Source organism: Artemia sp. Qi Xiang Cuo, chromosome 4, assembly GCF_049724085.1.
Source record: "Artemia sp. Qi Xiang Cuo chromosome 4, ASM4972408v1, whole genome shotgun sequence".
NCBI lineage: Eukaryota > Metazoa > Arthropoda > Branchiopoda > Anostraca > Artemiidae > Artemia > Artemia sp. Qi Xiang Cuo.
The window spans coordinates 24,707,608-24,730,705 of record NC_142797.1 but is presented as its reverse complement, the minus strand read 5'-3'; the positions used below and the strand labels follow the sequence as shown (position 1 = coordinate 24,730,705).

Sequence of the window (23,098 nt, the reverse complement as noted above, 5' to 3'; positions counted from 1 at the left end):
AAAAATTTCAAAATGTTGGGCTTATTATAAATAAGGAACATGATTTTTATGTAAATTGTGAAGCAGCTATTTTTGAGGTGGCAAATTTGAATGTAAATCATTGCTGATATTTCCTGAAGAGGTTACTGCCCCGCTGAATGTGTGAAAATCTAGTTCAAATACGACATACCTAGTACTATTTTTAAATTGGAAATTAGATTTGTCATCCTTATAGTTGGAACTGGGTAACCCATTTTTCGTAGCGCGTCCACCCTTGCTCGCATCAAGCATTTGTGAAAACAAGGAGGAAGCGTAAAAACAGTCTTTAGAAAGGAAAAGACTCCTAATGGATGATGAAGGAAATGCAGAAAGCTTGGAGGAGGGAGCACTTCAAGATTCATACTAAACTCAAAAGTTTAAAATTTGACAATGTGGAAGATGGTTGGAATAATTTTAGAAAAATAATTTGTGCAGTTGCAGAAGGTGTCTTAGGGAAGAAAGCTAGGACTGCAGCAAAGAATATTAATGAAAACCTTTATGTTTAATTGACAGGAGAAGGGACTTATACAAGAATTATCTGAGTGATAGATCATATGAAAACAAATGGAATGTAAATAATGCGGAGAAAGTATTAAAATACGAATCGAATAGGCGTGAAGTGGAGGCCATGGATAAAATTGCCGATTCAACGATTCTTGGAAAATTTTTCTCAAATTCTCATCCTAGATTCCACCAACATCATAACTTCTTGGGAAGTAGTTACCCTTCCGAAATTTCATCTTTAAATTACCCCTAGACACTACTAAATGGCGATCTTTACTTTTAACATCAATACCAGCAATCCTATATATCGTAGTATCTTGAATTGATCAAGCTAGTCTTCAGTTTACTATAACATAATCAATAAAGTTTGCTGTCTTACCATCACTTGAATACCATGTTAACTTATGAGCCATTTTATGACCAGACTGGTTATAACTAGATTGTTATACCGACAAAACTGCAAAAGGCTGTTTCCATTACGGTTTTCTTTTGCTACACAAAATTTACCTAGGCTAAGATACCATCTATCACTATTTTTACCGATCTGGGCATTAAAATCTCTTAGTAAAAACATCATATTTCTACCTGGGACCCAGTCTATTTGCTCCTGTGACTGTAAGTAAAACTCATCTGAGTCACTAGTTCCTCTGTCAGTCGGTTCTACAGGGGCATATGCTACTTTAACTGATACCCTGAGCTTTTTAGTCATAAAATGAACAATTTGTATTCTGTTATTAATACCTTCCCAGCCTAAACAAAGCTTAGCAGCTTTTTTATTCATCATGAGCCCTACTCCCTCTCTGTTTACACCATCCTTTCTACCTGAGCAAACAAATTCTATATCACCTAATTTCATGCTTCCTATCCCCTGGGATGTGAGTTTCGATGGAGAATTTCTCCCCGGAAAAATCCCCCACCCCACGGAAAAATCCTCTAAATAATTTCAACGTGGTGAACATTTCGCCCTGACTATTACCCTTAACATTATTATCAACACATAAAATTGAGTCGACAAAAAGAAAGTAAGACAGATAAAAAGACTTTTGTACAGGAATTCTGTAAAATTTTCTTACTGTAAAATTTCCCCTGTAAATTTCACCCACCAGAAACTTCCCTTCCCACGGAAATTTTTGGTCATGGAAAGCCCCCGGCGTAAAATTCACCCCTCTCCCCTAAAAATTTGTCTGTATTCTTCCCAATAACAAATATTATGCGTAAACGATGGGCAAATTTCATAGTTTACAGATCTTTCCCCAAGTTCTTGAGGGGGAGAGGGCCATTTCATCCCAAAAGGCATATTTTTTGGATCTTTAACTATGCTAAACAAAATGGGTGTGTCAAAATTTTTATCGGCCGACTTTGGGGATAAAGGAACATGGGAAGGGGGCTGAATTACCTCCCTTTTTCAAAAATCAGGCAAGTTCACTCTGACTCGTAGCTTTTGATGGGCAGTACTAAGCTTTATGATTCATATGTGTTTGGTATCAGAACAATAGGCTATATCTGTTGTTGCGTCTATTGACATCCAAATTCCGATTTTTGGAGTTTCAGTTACTATTGGGCGGAGTAACTTCCTTTTTTGTAATTTGTTACCAGGAGCAGTTTGATTGGGAACAATAAAAAAGAAAAAGCAAAGAGCATTTTTTAGAGGAAGAACTAAAATATTTTGTGGGAGAATGTGTTGACCAGCTTTTCCTCTTCTTCTTCTATTTCACAACAGGCGGGCTTTTCAGTTGATAGGCTTTCTTTACTTTTTCTGCTATGGTATGGTACTCGCGTTCATTATGGTTCGTTTACACATTGCGGAAATCCGTCCGTTTCTGTTTGAACTATGGCTAAAATGACGCTGCGTTTTAAGGTAAAGATTTCAAATTATTGCAACATTATGACCCATGTTCTTACCCTCTTCTGAAAGCTGTTGAACAATAGTGACGCAAATGACACCGTTTTGTTTAGTTTTCTTATAGCCTGGGTGAGTAGGATCATAGAAGCTGGGTGTAGCTTGAACCAAAGTTATAAGATCGCGTAGTTTTGGATAATCCATACTCATGATTTTATTCATTTAAAAATCTTTCCAAGATTCCGCCCTGATTTGACCAAAACGTTGCGGAAAGCTAGAGATTTTCTAGAGATTTTTTCTAGCACAAAAACAGACGGAATTTCCGCAGGGATTGCTAAATCCGCATGAATTTGCACAATGTGTACAGGAACCATTATCCTACACTGAAGTTAGCTGTGGTACCTATCTAGTTATTTGGTAAAATTCAACTTTAGCTACTTTTGGCTATCTTGGAAAGGGGTTAGGTTAGGAAAAATGAAACTTTCAGGGATGGGTCTACAGGCTAAAGTTTGGGTAAATTTTTACCAATCATATTATTGACTTACAAATAAAGTGATTATACCACTCAATGCGTTTTTTATGCTCTTTCCAAATATAATAATCATTTCTGTCAGAAATGAATTTTGTCCCCACCCCTATATATACCAATTCAGGTTATATATTTGCACATTAGGGGGGGGGGGGCAAATTATATGGTAAATATTTACCAAATCACATTATTGAGTTACGACAAAAGTGAATGTAGCCTACCACTTGATGCCTTTTTTAATGCTCTTTATGAATATAATAATAATCTTTGTGGGAAAGGAATTTTTGCCCCCACCCCTATAGGCCTAGGCCTAAATACCAATTCAGGATATATATTTGGGTAAATATTTACCAAATCATATTAGGCTATTAGTAACAACTAAAGTGGATATACCACTTGATGCCTTTTTTTATGGGTCAATGTATACCAAATCATAATAGGCCTATTGAGTTAGGACTAAAGTGAATACACCATTTGATGCTTTTTTTATGCTGATTACAAATATAATAAGCATTTCTATTGGAAATGAATTTCAGCCCTCCCCCCTATATCTGCCAATTCAGGGTTAGGTTAGGTATAGCCTCTATAGGGGGGGGCTGAAATTTATTTCCAATAGAAATGCTTATTATATTCATAATCAGCATAAAAAAGGACATTGAATGGTGTACTCAATTTATTTGAAACTCAATAACATGATTTGGTATATATTGACCTTTTTATGCTCTTTACAAACATAATAGGCCTAATCATTTTTGGGTAAAGTTCTTACAAATCATTTTATTGAGGTATGACTAAAGTAAGTACACCATTCGATGCCTTTTTTAAAGGTGATTACGAAGATAAAGATAATGTCTATCGGACATTAATTTCAGCCCCCCCCCCTGTATTTGGCCATTGAGGGTTAGGTTAGGTAGATATAGGGGGGGGGGGCGGAAATTAATTTATAATATAAATGATTATTATATTTGTAATCAGCATAAAAAAGGGCATTGAATGGTGTATTCACTTTAGTCCTAACTCAAAAATATGATTTGGTATAACTTTACCAAAAAAGGCATTGAGTGGTATATTCACTTTAGTTGTAACTCAATAATATGATTTGGTAAATATTAACCTATATTTGCACATTTGGGGGGGGGGGTTAATTTTATTTCTGATGTAAATGAGAAGCAAGTTTAAACTTTCCCCCACCCCTCTGGTGTGCAAATATATACCCTGAATTGGTATATATAGGGGTGGGGTTTAAAATCCCTTTCTGACAAAAATTATTATTATATTCATAAAGAGCATAAATAAAGGCATCAATTGGTATATTCACTTTAGTTGTAACTCAATAATATGATTTGGTAAATATTTACCAATTTTATTTCTGATGTAAATGGGAGGTAAGTTTAAACTTTACCACCACCCCCTAATGTGCAAATATATACCCTGAATTGGTATTTAGGGGTTGGGGTGAAATTCATTTCTGACAAAAATGATTATTATATTTGGAAAGAACCTAAAAAAAGGTATTGAGTGGTATGTTCACTTTATTTGTAAGTCAATAATATGATTTGGTAAAAGTTTGCCAAAGTATGTCCTGGGAAGGTATTTTGAAGTACCTACCTCCACTCTTTCTCCCTCTAGAGGGTCCTGAAATTTGCCTACATGACAGGTCTATACCTATTGAAATTATGACAAATCAACATTTTACCTTAATTTTTAGTTATCAGTTGCTTTTTCTCTGGCTTTAGCTCTGAAAATGTAATTCCTATTATTTAGGTAGAATTTTAAGCCATATAAATGTTTTTTTGGTTAAATTTTTACCAAATCATATTATTGACTTTTGAATAAAGTGAATATACCACTTGATGCCTTTTTTATGCTCTTTCCTAATATAATAAACATTTTTGTTGGAAATGAATTGTACCCTCACCCCTATATATATCAATTCAGGGTATATATTTGCACATTATGGGGGGGGGTTGGGGTTGGGGTTGGGTGCTGGCAAATTTTATTTCTGATGTTAATGGGAGTTAAGTTTAAACTTTACCCCCATCCCCCCAACGTGCAAATATATACCCTGAATTGGTATATAGGCTAGGGGTGGGGGTACAATAAATTTTTGACAGAAATGATTTTTATATTTGGAAAGAGCATAAAAAAAGGCATCAAGTGGTATATTCACTTTATTCATAAGTCAATAATATGATTTGGTAAAGATTCAACTTTTTTTTTTCTTTTTTTACAAAATCTAGGAAATGTGATTGCATATCTTTAAAACCTAATAAATGACTGAGCTAAGTTGTCAAGTGGAAATTTTTGTTGTTGTGCTTCAGTTGGTAAATTTTTTACAGTTCAGATTATTGACTTACAAATAAAGTGAACATACCCCTCAGTGCCCTTTTTATGCTCTTTAAACATATATTAATTGCTTCTATCAGAAATTCAAATTTCCCAATTTGCCCCCAATTACCAGGATTATATTTGAGTTGCCTGATAAATGAGGTTTCAATTGTTATAAATAAGTATTTTTGGAATATGTTACTCTTGAACAACTTATTTATAAACTAATTATATGTTTTTAATACTTTTCAATAACTTAACTACTGTTGATAACTTCTTTGTGTGGTTACAATTCAGGGCAGATATTTGCACATTAGGGGCTAGGGGTGGGTAAATTGGAATTTCTAATAGAACTGATTATTGTATTTGTAAAGAGCATAAAAAAAGGCATTGAGTGGTATGTTTGCTTTATTTGTAAGTCAATAATATGAACTTTGAAAAATTTACCCTTCATTTAAGCAGAAGATCTATTATGCAAGGTTTCACTTTTATAATACACAAATTATTAAAGGTCATCATAGGTCAGGACCCTCTAGAGGGAGAAGGAGTAGAGGTATGTACAACAAATACCTTCCCAGGACATAGACTACTTTAGCCTGAAGACACATCCCTTACAGTTTCATTCTCCTAACCTAATGTCTTTCCAAGATAGTCAAAAGTAGCTAAAGTAGAATTTTACCAAATATTTCTTCCAAAACATTTAGACAAAACTTTACCTAAATACCTTATGAAGTCAACTATAGCCTAGTTCAGTTAAAGGTCCAAGCTATCAAAATTAACAAATACACATTTCTAGCAGAGCATTACCTTTTAGCCATAAGAAGAATGGGAAATATTATCTAAATCCTCATTTAACAGCTCATTTAAGAAGGGAGTCCTCCTGACTTCATTTTAAATAGGCTACATTTGAAAATCTTATGGGTAATATGCAGGGGTGTCCCAAGGGGGAGGGGCCCCCCAACTTTTTTGCCATTTGGTAAAATTTTTGCCAAAGGAAGAAATTTCATCACAAATCTTTCAAATTTGGCAGAAATTTAGGAAAATTTTTGATTTTTGCTGAGAATTTGGCATAAATTAGGTAGTGATTTGGTAAAATTTACAAAGATCCCCCCCCCCCCCCAATAAAATGAGCCTCTGGACGCCCCTGGTAATATGTTTAATAATGGAAGCATAAATTATAATTATAAATGACATAAAATTGATCACCACAGTGAGGTGGGGCTGGACAAATTTGGTAAATTTTTTGTTGTTCATATTATTGATTTACAAATAAAGTGAACATTACCCTTTCTTATGCTCTTTCATAATTCAATAATTGCTTCTGGGGGCTAATTGCTTATTGAGTCCTGGTATCTACAATTCTAGAATCTGTTCTATTTGTTTCATTGAGTGCATGATTTATGGAAATCTTATTTGGTATGATTTTAAAAAGTAGGCTATATAGCAGTGGAACAAAGCATGATAATTTGATTGATAAGAAGATCCTGCATATTACAAATTAAGAATTTTGTTGTTTTAGTATTTTCTTTTAGTTTTAGATATTTTTGGGGCTGTATATGGGACCATCAAGGGGGGGGGGGGAGGAGGGTGTATTTGCAATTGATTGATTCTTGTATTTAGAAACAGCATTAAAAAGGGGTAAAGTACCATAGAGTATGGTGACTTGAAACCACTTTTTGTATTTTTCAACTATATCTGGTTAAATAGTTTTAGTGATTCATTTGTTCCACTACATTTTGGTGAGTTATTATCCTGATTACAAAAATATGAATTGTTTTTCTTTAATTCTACCTCAAGTGGTACAACAAATTTGTGTTTTCAAGACTAAGTTAATGCTATATATTTAAAAAAGAAATTCCTGAAAGGTTCAAAAATTCATAAATAATTAAAAATGGTTCTAAAGCAACTACCTTCATAATTGAAGAAAGACTCCTTAACTGTTGGGTGTAAAATCCAAGTGTCCTAAAATTAGCCATTAATTGCTGTTTTAAAATAGTCCATGTTTTTGATTCTCCAGAAACAAGAAAATATCAAATCCTTGTCAGCAGCACTTGTATGTTTCTTCACTTAAATTAATGCCATACATAAATTATTTACAAACACAGTAAAATATATTTCTTGATCTTATGCTTGTTCTGTTCCTGCAAGAGATGCACTTCCTGTATTTTGGGAACAGCATAAGTACCTTGGGCATATATTAAACTTGTGGGTTCAAAGATATTTTTTTTTTAATTTCAGACTTGTTATCCCACCAAAAGTCCTTTACTTCTGACCACTTCCAATGTATAGGACCGCTCATAGCCATTCAAAACACTGGCAGTCAATTATAAGCACATAATATATAGTGGTTTCAAGTCACCCCCTGCAACATGAAAAACGGTTAGATTTACTGCAAGTAGTTACTAGTTAATCAGATAGAGGGAAAGATATGATAGTTTCATTTTCCCTAGCAGAATTAATAAATAATTTTTTTTTTGGCCTGTAGAAGTAACATTCAGGGTCTTACTTGCTGCTTTAATCAACTTGCAAAATTTATGGCTAAAGAAAAAATTTATAGTTATTTTTTTCTTGCATTCCTGTCTTATTAAAACTTCAGTTAATTAATATAATATAGTAGCCTCAAACCTGACCTTTAATCTAAGCTGTAATAGGACTCTAGATGGTATAGTTAGGCAACTATGTCATTTCCTATATTAGTCAGTGACTGATCTTGGACAGGTTTTGGTTGAAATATATATTTTAGTAAAGACAGAGAGTAGGTATATATTCTTGGATATGATGTTGATCATACATGTAGGATTTTTTGATTTTAGGACTAGGCAAGTTAGGATTGACTGACTGTACAATTTCTTATTTTGAAATTACACTTAAATAAAAGTTACCCTTACATCCAAGCCCAGTTAAATTCAATTTTTTTTTGCTTTGTAATATTTGTCTTAGATTGAATATATTCATGCTAGAGCTAGTCCTATGATTTGGGTTAAGTGAAAACAAATTTCTGAGAATAAGTTTTTCAAATCAAACAGTTTGTGGTAACAAAGTGTAAGTAAGTAAGGACCAACAAACTCTAAAAAACGAAATTTTGATACCATTAGATGCATCAAAAGAAACAGATTTTAATGCTGATTTCAAATATATAAATTTCATCAAGTTTAGTCTTACCCATCAAAAGTTACGCGCCTGAGAAAATTTGCCTGATTTTCGAAAAAAGGGGGAAACCCCCCTAAAAGTTATAGAACCTTAATGAAAATCACACCATCAGATTCAGCGTATCAGAGAACCATACTGTAGAGATTTCAAGCTCCTATCTGCAAAAATGTGGAATTTTGTATTTTCTGCCAGAAGAAAGATCACGGATGCATGTTAATTTTTTTATATATTTTTTTTCCCAGGGGTGATTGTATTGACCCAGTGGTGCTAGAATATTGTGCGAGGGCTCATTTGAATGGAAATTAACAGTTCTAGTGCCCTTTTTAAGTGACCAAAAAAATGGAGGGCAACTAGGCCCCCTCCCACGCTCATTTTTTTCAAAGTCTCCTGATCAAAATTTTGAAATAGCCATTTTGTTCAGCATGGTCAAAAATGTAATAAATATGTCTTTGAGAATGACTTAATCCCCCAAAGCCTCAGGGAGAGGGCTGGAAGTTATGAACTTTATCAAATGTTTACATATAGTATTGGTTATTGGGAAGTATACAGACGTTTTCAGGGGGGATTGTTTCTGGTAGTGGGGGGGGGGTTTATGTGGAAGGATCTTTCCATGGAGGAAGTTTTCTTGGTGGAAGGTACGTTGCTATGAAGGGGGCGCCGGATTTCCCAGCATTATTTAAAAAACGATCAGAAATTAAATAAAAAAAAAGTTTTTCAACTGAAAGTAAGGAGCAACATCAAAACTTAAAACGAACAGAAATTATTACTTATATGATTGGGTTCCCCCGTTAGTCAATACCTTGCTTTTTAAGCCAAAGAATTTCTAGTACTTTCATAAGAGCTATTTATTCTAATTGATTTTTTCGAATTTATTCTATTCTAATAAATGGCCATTGTGACTAAGGAGTCATTTTTAAAGAATTTGAACAAAATTCGAACTTTAGCGTAAAGAGCGAGGTATTGACTAGGGGCCAAACCCCCTAATACATGTATTAAAAATATATGAATAGAGGAGTTCGTTACGTAAGTTACATATATTTGTTACTAATAAAAACCTTTGTAAATAAAATTTAACAGCTTTCAAGAAGGCCATTAAACCAAGTAAAATTAATATGCAATTTTTTTTTAATTATTCACGTACGGTGAGCCAAAATCAAAACCTGCATTAATTCAAAAACGTTCAAAAATTAAATAAAAAAAAACAAGTTTTTTTTAACTGAAAGTAAGGAACAATATTAAAACTTAAAACGAACAGAAATTATTCCGTACATGAAAGGGGCTGTCCCCTCCTCAGCACCTCGCTCTTTACGCTAAAGTTAGACTCTTTATCACAACGCTAATTTTTAAAACAATAAAAACTGTAGCGTAAAGAGCGAGGCGTAGAGGAGGGGATAGCTTCTTTCATATACGGAATAATTTATGTTCGTTTTAAGTTTTAATGTTGCTCCTTACTTTCAGTTAAAAAAACTTGTTTTTTTTATAAAATAAAAGTAAAGAGCTACATTAAACCAGAGGTTACCAAAAAGAAATTCAAATAATTTTTCAGCAAAACTACTATAATTCACTCTAAAAAAATAAATGAAACCAAGAACAGATAGAACCCAAAACAAATTACAATGAATCTCCCTGTCCAATTCAAAACAGGCAGAATTACCACAAAGAGGAGTTGGGTCAATGCCCTCTTTTCCTTTTAATGACTAGAATATTATTTATACTATGCTGGAAATTGTGATTATTTAAAGCTATGTGTTATTATTTCTCATAGTATCTCATAATTTATTTTGATCTGGTGGTAAGCCTTGTAAGAGCCAGAGAGAGTTGAGTCTTTTTGGGATGTGGCTTGTTCCCTTTATTGTCTTCTAGGGATGCTGCTTATGATGCAAAATCATTAATGCCCTTTCTTTATTTAGATTGACAGCTTTTTTAATTAAACCTTGATTTTTCAGCCACTATTGACTTGATGTTGCCTCTGCTTATTGCTGTATAGTCTACCTAATCATTTCTTTTGTAGTGTTTTTCTTATCATTCAATCACTCATTCTTTCAGAAATCATGGATCCTTTGCAAATTGAGACTGATGAACCCTTGGAAGTTTCAAATTTTGTTCCTTCATCCAATAATATGGATGCTTCTAATGGCAATTCTTGTAGTACAACCCAGATTTTGGTCAGCTCTTTTACATTAAAGGAAGAAGGTATGCTTTCAAAATAAAAGAATACAAAAACCTCATTTTGTTTATTTTACACTTTGTTATTTTTTTTATAAAATGAAGCATAAGCATAAATTTTGACACAATTTGTTTCAGTCTATACAAAACTTGACATGATTCTTTCTTTCATGGAATTTTAATGTTTTGATGTGATTTTAGTTTTTCTGATTCGTTTCATTGGCGGGGGCAGCTGCCTAATTTTTATGGATATATAAATTATTTCATGTCTTTTTTATTTGCAGATTATGGTGAATACAAATTTAGATTTTTTTTATTCAGAAAGTATATATATAAATGATCACACTCGATAGAAAAGGTTAGACACAATTATGTTGATTGATTCATTTGAATTCAGTAAATATACAGCTGATTGTTGCAAGGTTCTTTGTCTAAAAATTACAATGTTGAATGTAAATGCAAAAAGTTTGAGCCCTTTCAAAAATTTGATTTTGATACAACATCCCTGGGAGGGTGCTCATTTGATTCGAGGTCGAAGTTTTAGTACCCTTTTAAGAGTCAAAAGTGATCAGAGGGCAACTAGCCCCTCCCACGATGCATTTTCCGCAAATGCATCCGATAGAAATTTTAGGACATCCATTTTGTTTTAGATAATTTCGGAGACCACACTGCTTTTCCATGACGAAAAATAAAAGTTCAAATAGGGATAAAATCCTTTAATAGACAGTGATAAATTTTTCAAAAATACTAGATATTTTGGTCAAATATGCAGTAACTATTATATGTCAAGTATTACTACTTCTGGCGTATCATGAGGGGGATGTTCAACTGACCAAAACGCCACATGTACCTGCTACTACTGTGACTATTACCACTGATACAACACTATTTCTCCTACTACTGCTCCTACCACTACCATGATACTAGTTCTATTAAGGTTACATGAATGGAGGTGAAAATTTGACTGAATAATGAGGGGGATTTGAATTAGATCAAAACACACTAGGTGGATACAGATTGTCAAAAGGGTTTAACTTAAGAATGGATGTGGGTATTAAGTTGGAACTTTCAGAGAATGTTTAAAGGGGAAGATCAATGACTAAAAGGCAATATGTGCAAGCTACTACCACTACCACTGCTACATTTACTACTACTAATGCTACTTCTGCTACTACTCCAACTACTACTTCTAGGACTTGATATTAAGGATGTTCATCTCACCAAAAAGAAATATATTAATACCACTGCTTCTATTAGTGCTAGTGCTTCTACTACTAACGCTACTACTACTACTACTAATAGTAATACTACTACTGTGACTGCTATCACAACTATGGCTAAAGGTATGAAGGTGAAATTTTCAAGAAATGTTGAGGGGTGAAAGTGAACTGAATCACAACACGCCATCTGTATACAGGTTGTCTAAAGGGTTTATCAGCAATATCCTGGGAACAGTTTCTTGTGTGAATTTAAAACTTACAGGACTTGTTGTAGGGGATGTTGAAGCAACCAAAAGACAATTTTTGCATCCCAATGCAAAGATTGTCTGCATTCTTGAAAGATGCTTCTATTCATATACTACTACTGCTACCAAAGCTAATGCTACTATTATTACTACTGCTGCCTCTATTGCCGCTATTAATACTGGTACTACTGCTGCTACTGAATCTAAGGGTATTAAGGCTAAAAATTTGGGAAATATTGAAGTTGTTTTTTAACTAAATTGCATCACACTATGCCTACACAGGTTGTTAAAAGAATCATAGAATCATTTTAATGAAAAACAGCTGTCATAGACACATTTAAAAAAATGCACTAAAAGGCGCTGTTTTTTACATGATAACTTTTTTACATAAAAACACCTCTACATTTTATTAAAAGCACTTGTAAAAAAAAGGAACAAAGGAGTTACTAAGTCTGTTTGTGCGGCACGAGACGGGCATAAGTTTGCTTTTGCTTCTGGTATTTGAGCGGACAGACATTTCAGGTTGTAATATTGTCCGATGTACAGGACTAGACAATAAAAACTGGCCAAAACGAATTATCAGCTGAAAACGGCGATCACGAAGGCTTGGTATTTCAAGTGACTTCAGAGCGGAGCTGTAATCTACATATTTGCCGCAAAGAATGATCTTTACAGCTCGTTTCTGGTTCCCCTCCAAATCATAACTTAAGTAATCTATGTCATGAACTTGAGGGCCCCAGACAGGACATGCATATTCAAGAAGTGATCGAATAAAAGTGAGGTACGCTATTTTCAGCTGATATACTGCAAAAACTAGGCGGCGTATTACCACCAGTGTCCGCATATCATAATTTCCCTTCTTTACCAGCTCTTGTACGTGAATAGAGAAGGAACAGTCCACACTAAAGATGACGCCCAAGGTAATCGCACACGAAGCAGAAGGGAACAAAGTCGTGGGGCAGGTAAAATCGCGTTTAAGTGGGTTGAACCTCAAAACCTTTGATTTATTCTCGTTAATTTGAAGACTGTTAGCAGTACACTGTGATTTAAACTGATCGAAAAAATTTGGGTCAAACTGGGCTACAGCCTGCGAATCCTTTACGTGGTATTTAAGAAGCGCAGACAAATCATCGACAAATTTAAAACGATCGTCAAAGTCAGAAAGTACATAGTTGATAACAGCCAGGAAAAGAAGAGCTGCTAATTTGATACCTTGTGGGGCGCCACATGTAATTTCCACCCATTCCGATTCAATATCACCGGGAAAATGGGCGTACACTTTTTGATACCTGTGACGTAAGAAATCAACTACTAATTGGAGGATGTGCTTACGGGCACCCATTGACTTGAGATTCTGGGCGGCAAGAAGGTGCTTAATCAAATCAAATGCCTTTCGGTAGTCTACCAGAAGTAAATCTACAAACGAGCTTTCCAAACTCCAACCATTCAACTACTAGGTGATAAAGCCGTACTAAATAAACAGACGTGCTGCATCCCTTCAAGCAACCATACTGGAAGGGGTCAAGTGACGGTGAAATGTCCGTGAGAAGTTCACGATATATGAAAGATTCTGCAACTTTAGCAAAGTTCGGTATGATCGAAATAGGTCTTAACTGATCACATGTCTTAGGTCCTTTAACTTTGGGTATTACGCGAACATAGGCTCGCTTCCAAGCATAGGGAAAGGTTTGTTCACTGAAGCACTGATTGATGATCGATGCCAATGGTTTGGCTAAAAACAAGGCATATTCGCGAATAAGTTTGACCGGCAACTCACCAGGGTAGGAAGAGCAATTCGGTTTTAGTTTTTGAAGTTCTTTAAAAACAGCAAATTGGGTAAACTGTTTTATTTCGTCAGTTTTACAATGGACTAAGAGATCAACCAGTTCGGCCTCTGTAATTGAGGGGTAGGTGGTACAAATGCCAGCAAAGAACTCGTTTACGTCTAAAGCGCTCATTTGAGATCCGTCAGGCTTGGGTATTTTTAGCTCACTGTTAACTGACTTGCCAGTCATTTGTTTCACTGTGGAATGCCACTTCCGACTGCTACTTTGGAGAAGGGGTACTACCTTTTCCCGAACATAATTTCTTCGCTTGAAACGATTGACGGCCACGATTCGATTTCTAAGTTTCGCCGCCGCGGCTATTTGTCCGGAACTGTGCAGCTTGCACCTCATCTTGGCGGATCAGCAAGGTAAGTTGTGATGGATTTTGGAATAGCCAGAAGACATTATGCATATACTGTTAATGCTACTACAACGATTACTGTAACTAATGACGCTAAAGGTTCTAAGGTGAAAGTAGTAGTGAAGTTGAGGGAGAGCTTCAATTAAACGAAAAAACCGTGTATGCAGTTTTTCAAATGGATATATAAGCAGTATCTTAGTCTGCAGCGCTCAATCATAGATAACAATCTCATTGAAACTGTTAAAGAAGCTAATCTGATTGGAAATCAAAAGTTCTAGTGTCCTTTTTAAGTGTCAAAAGTAATTGGAGGGTAAGCAGCCCCCCCCCCATCAAAAGCCCATTAATTTTCCTAGCACATTTAATCAAAATTTTGAGGTAGCCATTTTGTTCAGCATAATGGATGGTATAGTAACTATGTCCCAAGGGTATTGGGTATCACAACCCCCTACAGTTATGCAATTTGTCCATTTGTGCTTTTTGTTTTTAATAGTTTTGACTAAGGAATGATATTTCATTTTGATATTTTTGTTTTGCTGTTGTTTTCCTGTTTTTTAGCTGTTGTGCTCTCTTTATAATTTTATTGCTTTTTTTTATGTACTTTGAAATTTGAATTCGGCTCTTCGAGGCTTATGATAGTAATTTTTCGAAATAAATATATTATCTTATCTTAACTAAATGTTGCTTTAAAACTAAATCAAAAGGTACTATGTGTATTCTGGTAGCCAATGAGATACCTCAGTAATATCCCGAGAACAACTGAAGGGATTAAGCTGAAACTTCCAGGGTTACTGCTATTACTACATCTGCTGTTACAATTTAACTTAATCAAAAGAGTGTAAATGTATCCAGTTTGTCAAAGAGCATAGAAAGAGATTTTTAGGAATGGTATGAGTTTTATTTTTCAGGTCAACTTGAGGAGGTATAAAACTGAATTAAAACCATACTAATAGTGTCCAAATTTTTAAAAGGGTGTGTATTGTTAGAATTTGCTGAAAGATTTTCTCCTGTATACAAATAGGAAGCCAAACTATGGATTCTTATAGAAAAAAAAACTAAAAAGATATAAAATTTTATTTCTTTTTTTCATGAAAAAGACTATGTCAATAAAAAACAACAGAAATTGACTTTAAAGGTTTTTTTGCAAAATATATACATTCAAAGAAAAGTAAAGAGCACCATTAAACCAAAAATGAACAGAAATAAAGTCCAATAATCTTCCAAGCATAAAACTACCACAAATCACCATCGATAAATAAATGAAATCCAAAATGAATATAAATAACTGAGAAATTATAATAAATAACTGAGGCAAACTCGAAATGAGCAGAAATTAACATGAGAAGGGGTGACATCCCCCATGCCTTCTCAAAACCAGAGCATAATTTGCACTTCTGGACGTAATCTGCTTGCGTCGTTTGGCACAAAGCTGTTCAGAAACCAGACGCTGACAATGTAGCAAGTGCATTTGTCAAGGTCATCGAAGACTTTCCGGGCGTTGAAATGTTGAGTGTTGGGCTGACAACTGACAACTCAGAAAAAAAATTGGACCATTTTCGCAGCTCTTACTTTATTTGTCAATGACCATAGCCACCTGGATGTGACGGAAATTCCTGTCTCGGCTTTTTACCATAGGCCCTACTGCTCTGGCAGGCCATACCATTAATTTGCAATAAAAGCCAAAGCATGGTGTACAAGGCAATTTTCAAGCCAAGGTTCCTCTTGTGAGAGAATGCAACAAAGGTTTTATTCCATAGTTTACTGCATGTTTTGTCTTGCCATGTGTTCTGTAGTGTTTTTTTTGTGTCATTCACTCACTTTATCTTTCAGAAATTGCCGATCCTTTGCAAATTAAGAATAATGAACCCTTGAAAGTTTCAAATTTTTCTCATTCATCCTATGGTTTGGACACTCCTAACAGCAGTTCTTGCAACTCGTTTCGGGCTCTGGCTGGCTCTCTCACGTTAAAAGAAGAAGGTATGTGTTCGATTTTAATATTTGAAGAATATAGACAAATGATTAGACTCGCTAGAGAAGATTGAACAAAATTATGTTCATTTTTATGTAAAGTCAGTAAACAGACAGCTAATTATTGCAAGGTTCCTTGTCTATAAATTGTAATGTTGATGTAAATGCAAAAAAATCGGAGCCATCAAAAAAATTCTCATATTTTAGGATTTTGATACAACCTCCCTGTTAAGGCGGGAAGATTTTTTCTGCCAAAATTATTGTTGTTTTTTTTCTGTTTTTTTTTGTCGGATTTTTCTAATAGTGGTTAGAATCAATAGATTTAGAACTAAAGAAAAACATTTATTTTTTTCCTAACCAAACTTACTTAGCATTTGAACGAAATTATCATTTTTTGATGATATTAACCTGATCTGTTTTGCATGCTGACCAATGGTATGCGTTGCGTAGGTACCAATCAATTTTAATTTACAATTAATGCAAGATTTGGGGTTAAAAAAGTAGGAAAAAACTATTTTGGGTGTAAATTATTCATTAGAGTTTATTTTAAACTTAGAGAAAATGAGCTGTAGTCTTTTCTCTTTTCTTTTCTTTTGCCTAGGCCTACCATTGGCATTTATAACAATTATTTCTGTGTTTCTGATCAATTTTCAATGCTGTGAGAGGATGAACAAAGGATGCATTGTATGGTTTACTACACGTCCTGTCTACCTGTCTTGCCATGTGTTCTGTTGTGTCTTGTGTCATTCAATCGCATTATCTTTTAGAAATCGTGGATCCTTTGCAAATTAAGAATGATGAATCCATGAAAGTTTCAAATTTTTCTAATTCATCCTATGATTTGGACACTCCAAAGAGTGGTTCTTACAACGCGTCTCAGGCTATGGTTGGCTTTTTCACATTAAATGAAGAAGGTATGCTTTCAATCAGAAAGAATAAAGCCTTTCCATCTTTTTGTTTATTCTACATTAGGGTAATTTTTTTTTATCAAATAAAATACATACTGGTCTCAGTGCTTATGAAATTTGACGTGATTCTTTCATGGAATTGAAACAAAGAGCTCAAATTATTTCTGACTAAAGACACGGTCGGTCTATAATCTTCACACATTTTAATGTGTGAAGAATATAGAGACAATGTTTTGAATCTCTAGATTTTCCGAGAAGTCTGAACAAAATAATGTTAATTAATTAACATAAAATCAGGACATTAACTAGCCTGCCGAAGTAATGGCTCTTTTCTGCACAGATGAGTACATCCAAAATGAAACTATTGAAAAGAAAAGTGATGTTCAAATTGATTTTTGATTCCAACTTGTGGAAAGGATTCTGTTGGATTTCCAGTATATTGTTACATTAAGGAACGAATTGTAGCCCATAGTATATGGAGTCCTAAAAGAAATCATTATATAGATGATTATTTTAATTACATTCCTTAGGAAATCACCATAAGTCAAAATTTCCCATACCGGGAATTGAACTGGAGCCAACTGGATGAGAGCCAGTTATCCCAACTACTAGACCATGTAGGAAATACTAAAATATCCTATTAATGAGGTTTATTTTAAAGAACAAATTATGGACTTAGTTAGCTGCCTGATTATTTGAGGATCGTCTCTTACTATTCCTAGATTTATTTTTAGGTACCTAGGATTGTAGGAATAAGCTTTACTATACTTGTGTTTCTGAATTTTCATGTGAAGTCAGTTTTCCTTATCAGCTCTACATTTTTACATCAATTTAATTGCGATGATTTTTTTTCTATTCAATATTTCAATTTTTACAATGAAAGGTTCTTGTATATTTGCCAAATTGTCAGTTTTCTTTTTGTAAGAACTGAATCAAAATAAAGATATTCATGAAACAAATGGTTATTATTAAAAAAAGAGTTCAAATTCTTTCTGACTAAAGACACAGCCGGTCTATTCCTGTGTGTTTGATAATACAAGCTAATTGATGCTTATTACAAGGTGAAGGAACGTATGTTGAATCAATTTTTATTAAGTTATTGTAAATAGGGATAATGAAAGTATAAAAATGCTCATAACCATGAGTATTGTTTCTTATAAAAACAAAGAGATTTGAATGTTTAAGCGCACGGGTCTACGCTGTATTGCAAAGTGGTAACACCGTTTGTAAGTTGAAATGGCAGTCAGCAATATTATTAGTTTAAGTGATTTATCTTTTTTTTTCATTCTTTGCTTCAGATTCGAATATACCATTTGGTTCTATAAAATTTTTAAATGACTATTCACAGGATTGCCACATTTACGTTATTCCTATTGGAATTTTTTCGAAACCTAGTTTGCTTAGTCCTTTTTTAAGGACGATGCGAATGGTACGCACTAATCTAATTAGTTTTTACATTAAGGAACAAACTGTATATATATATATATATATATATATATATATATATATATATATATATATATATATATATATATATATATATATATATATATATATATATATATATATATATATATATATATTATATATATATATATATATATATATATATATATATATATATATATATATATATATATATATATATATTTATACAATTTCAATTGAAATGTATGTCTCAAATAAATTTGTTTTTACTGCTGGTTCCAAATATTCAAAATGTGTTAATTTTCAATAAACACGCAAAATGTTATTAGCTTAAAAATTTAGACAATCCCTGGAGAAGGCTTGATACATCCCTAAAAGAGGGTGGAATCATGACGAAAATTATACCGAGATCATGGTATCAAGCTGTTGTCTACAACAAATATAATTTTTTTTATTTTTCTTCAAATGATCACTTGCGCGGTTGTGTTTTTCCTTATATACAAAATATTGTTTTGAGTTAAAGATTTAACTACAGTGACCTAGAAATGGCGTGTCCGATGATGCTTTTAGAAATTGTTTAAAAGCTATAGTTTCTGATATAGGACCTAATGTCAGGGGGTAAAGACCAATGTCAGCGTTTATTTCATAACCGATATACTAAAATCCGCCGTACTAAAATGACTAAAGTAAGTATCCACGTCTAACGGAGAACGGAATGGCGAAGACGAAATGAAAATGGACTTGGCAAAATTTTGTATATCTCCATCTATTTCTCTGGTTCTAAGAATGAAAAGGTTACTAATTTACGAAATTCTGGATTAAATGTTATAATAGAGATTGAAGGGTTTAGGGTTAAGATTTGTGCCCGCTCGTATTTAGAATAAACCTGAAAATGGTTTTCAAACGGAGAGATCTTCCATCCCTCAGTCACCCACTTGCTATACTAAGGCTTAAACTTTCCCCCTTGTTTCTTAACGACGAATGTCCCTAAACAAAAACAACGTATTAAACGGTTTATTTTATCGTAATACCAGAAAGTGGAGTGGTTATATTCGCATGTGCTTTGAACGATTGGCTTTTTATGGTATTTTTAAGCATGTCAGACAAAGGAGTAATATTTACAAATAAAACGAACAGAAATTATTCCCATAGTAATTACATTAGTAGAGAGGCACATACGCTCCACCCCTTCTTTGAAGAACAAACTGGCAAAGGCTTTCAATTGTTAATATCAGAGGCGTAACAAGCCAAAGTCTAATTTTTTTTTGGGAGGGGAGAATAGCGGTAAATTTTTTTGACCGGCTTGTCATTTTCATAGACTGATTTGGGTGATACTGCTATCACAATTACTGAATTTTTTTTTACCAATTTGGACTCATTTTCATTCATTGATTTTGTCATTGTCATTTATTTTCATCTTTCCGTTTACCAAAGGAAACAAAATTTGAGTTTGTCTAATAGCAGTGCCTCGCGTCATTATTTTACCAAATAGTTGAAAATATTGGGGGGGGGGGGTGTGGGGGATGTGGAGTTTGGTTGAAGAAGAATAACAAATACATTTATTGAAACCCCTGACTCTCTGATACCTCCCTTCCGCCATTAAAAAAAATAGCATAAAGGAATTCATGCTAAACCTGGTTTAAACCAAGATCTTACAACGATTGGAAACCTGCACACACCATAAAGCAGGCGTGCAAAAGGTGGGGTGTCCCCGGTAACTTTCTCGGTAGCTTTCATGGTAACTGGTCATGGTAACATGGTAACTTTCATTGCTTAGTAAAGTTTGTCTGCAGATTTTGTTAGAAAAATACTCTACATTGAAAACTTGTAAATTTTTTATTCTTCCCAGCTACTACCTAGCAGATTTGCCATCTAATGCTTTAAACTAAAATAGTTTGTCAGCAGATTTGGTCAATAAATGTTTTAAGACAAAAATCTACTGGTAGTTTTAAGTTAAAAATCTTTCCAAAATTGTCATTACCATTACAGGTGACCCTGGGATTCACTCCACCCATTCTAGATTTGGCCAAATCATGATTGAACCAACTGAACAGTGATCAAAACATTAAAACAAGCCTCTCCAAGACAAACAGCTTATAACAATCTCTTCTGCTAGCTGTTGTTTTTTTTTCAGTAAAACAGGATTCGCATGGTGTAAAATAATACCAAAAATGCTAAAATCAAATATTTTTCAATGTCTATAGAGAAAAAACAAATGCATAAGTAGTTATGATAATGTTGAACAATTTCAGTATAATTACAGTATGTTAACAAAAACCTGTCAAAATATGAGTATGCAACAGCTTAAAAGAAACATTTCCCATGGCAAAGTTGAAACTTAGCTGGTCAGCCATTTAATTTTTTTTCAGTACTTTTATTTCTTCAAAATTTTAGAATTTACAATAAAAGCCCAAGCAAGGTATACCAGGCAATTTTCAATCCAAGTCTTATCCTTTGAGAGAATGCAATACAGGTTTCATTCCATAGTTTACTGTTCGTTTTGTCTTGCCATTTGTTCTGTAGTGCTTTTATTGTCGTTCAATCGCTTTATATTTTAGAAATCGTGGATCCTTTGCAAATTGAGAATGATGAGCCCATGAAAGTTTCAAAGTTTTTTCATTTATCCTATGGTTTGGAGGCTCCAAAGAGGAGTTCTTACAACTCATTTCAGGCTCTGGTTGGCTCTGTCACTTTAAAGGAAGAAGGTATGCTTTCAAACTGAAAGAATGCAAAAGTCTTTTCATCCTTTTGTTTATTTTGCATTAGGCTATTTTTTTTTATCAATTAAAGCATAAACTGGCATTTTGACGCACTTGGTCTCAGTCTTTATGAAACTTGACGTGATTCTTTTTTTCAGGGAATTTTGGTTTTTGTAATTTATGAAGAATATAGAGGAAAGGCTTGAAGTCTCTAGATGCTCCGAGAAGCCTTAACAGAATAATGTTAATTAATTAACGTAACATCAGTAAATTAACTAGCTTGGTGAAGAAATAATTGAAAATCTCCTTAAAAAAAATAGGACGAAACGGTCCTAGGTGCAAATTTTTCACTAGAGTCTGTTCTAAAGTAAGAGAAAAGGAGTTTCTAGACTTTCGCATACTTGTGAAGGCTTTTCTTTTTGTTCTTCTTCTGAATCCTGTTTCAAAGCTCAAAATTTCAGAATACTTTACTGAGAGGTGAAGACAAAAGAAAAGAAAAAAAAACATTGAAAATGGTCTGCAATGTTCAGATATTTGGAGGTAAAGGGTTAAAATTTTATTTGAAAAATGTGTTTGCATGGCTTTCTAATAGCTTCTCTAACGGTGTATATTTTCTTCTAAGCTCATTATCCCTGATGATATACCTTCTTTTCTCTTTTTAAAGACTTTGGCCCCTTTTCGTTCCAAAACAAAGTTTTGCTATTCCTTGTGAATATATAACTGTCTATTGCTCATTAAAATGTGTTTTAATGACCATTGTTTATCATGTTGCACAAACTGCGAAGCAGTAATTTTGTTCGTTTTAAGTTTCAACTTCGCTCTTTACTTTCATAAGAAAAACTCTGTTTCGCCTGTTTTGTTTAAACACTGTTATTTTTAAATTAGTAGATCTAAGAACACCTTTCTTGTGAAGACATTGCTACGTTGAGTATATGAGTATTTTCGCACTGTCATCAAAACCAGTGAACTTAGAAAAAATCTTTTAAGGATTTTGTCCCTATTTTCATGAAATTTTTCAATAGGCCTATTTCTCATTAGACTATTAAGACAATTTTAATGTTTTATGAATATGATGCTTTAAAATGATATTTTAAGGAGTTTTTGAAGAATTTATTGTCAAGATTGTGACAAATCCTTAAGGGTTTTACCTAAATCCTTTACGCCTGAACTTGATATCACTTTCCTGCTACTTCATTATAAAGAAAGAAAAATTACGAAATTTTGAAGTCTATTTTCAAAACAATGAATTATTTGTTTACTTTTGCTACGCGAATATTATTTCATTGGTCGAAGTAAGTAAATTCTATGTTTTTTTTTCGAAATCGTTTCTTACCTGATTTTTTTTTTAGGTCACAAAGAAGCTTTAGACTTAAGTGGAGGCTCAAAAGTAACACTACAACCGCATTCAACACCTACACTTTTATGGCTAGAAGAAAATTACGAAATCGCCGAAGGCGTTTGCATACCTAGAAACACGTTATATTTACACTATATTGACTTCTGTAGTAAGCATGGTATGCAACCTGTAAACGCAGCAGCCTTTGGTAAGGTAAGGGCCACCCAGCATTTTGTTTTCCATTTTTGCTTTCGGCTTTAACAATTTTATGCTATTTTAGGGCATTGCTTAGTTCTTTGGCATAAGAGGGCTAATGAGGATGCAACCCACACAGACATGCTTTATTGCGAGGGGAAGGGGTCAAGGTCTTAGGCCTGTGCCCATCTCCTGAAATTTAGACTTAGGGTGATTTTTTTTCGTTTTTTCACATAGCTAGTCTGTTTTGTTGTCTATTTCCAAATTTCTCCGCCTTCTTCTAACCAATCTCTCAAAATTAAAAATCTTCCTTTCAAAATTAATTCCATGTGTGTGTCTGAGATCGAGAATATAGTTCAAATTAATAGATGTCCCTTTTT

At 33.8% G+C, this 23,098-nt stretch overlaps 1 protein-coding gene across 8 annotated transcripts in view; it reads left to right on the top strand.

The window, feature by feature from the left end:
- Positions 1 to 2,470: 2,470 nt before the first annotated feature.
- LOC148952917 (uncharacterized) overlaps positions 2,471 to 23,098 on the top strand; it is a 189,538-nt gene continuing 168,910 nt past the window's right edge. For 2 of the 8 annotated variants that reach the window (XM_089088163.1, XM_089088157.1), the window contains exons 1-6: positions 4,492 to 4,548; positions 10,416 to 10,562; positions 16,015 to 16,161; positions 16,920 to 17,066; positions 21,047 to 21,193; positions 22,537 to 22,736. In XM_089088163.1, coding sequence (XP_088944289.1) covers positions 4,542 to 4,548; positions 10,416 to 10,562; positions 16,015 to 16,161; positions 16,920 to 17,066; positions 21,047 to 21,193; positions 22,537 to 22,736 — 795 coding nt within the window. In that variant the 5' untranslated portion in view covers positions 4,492 to 4,541. Of the gene's footprint in view, positions 2,495 to 2,630; positions 2,780 to 4,489; positions 4,549 to 10,415; positions 10,563 to 16,014; positions 16,162 to 16,919; positions 17,067 to 21,046; positions 21,194 to 22,536; positions 22,737 to 23,098 lie in introns of those variants that run through there. The other 6 variants (XM_089088161.1, XM_089088159.1, XM_089088158.1 and 3 more) reach the window with 6 other exon arrangements.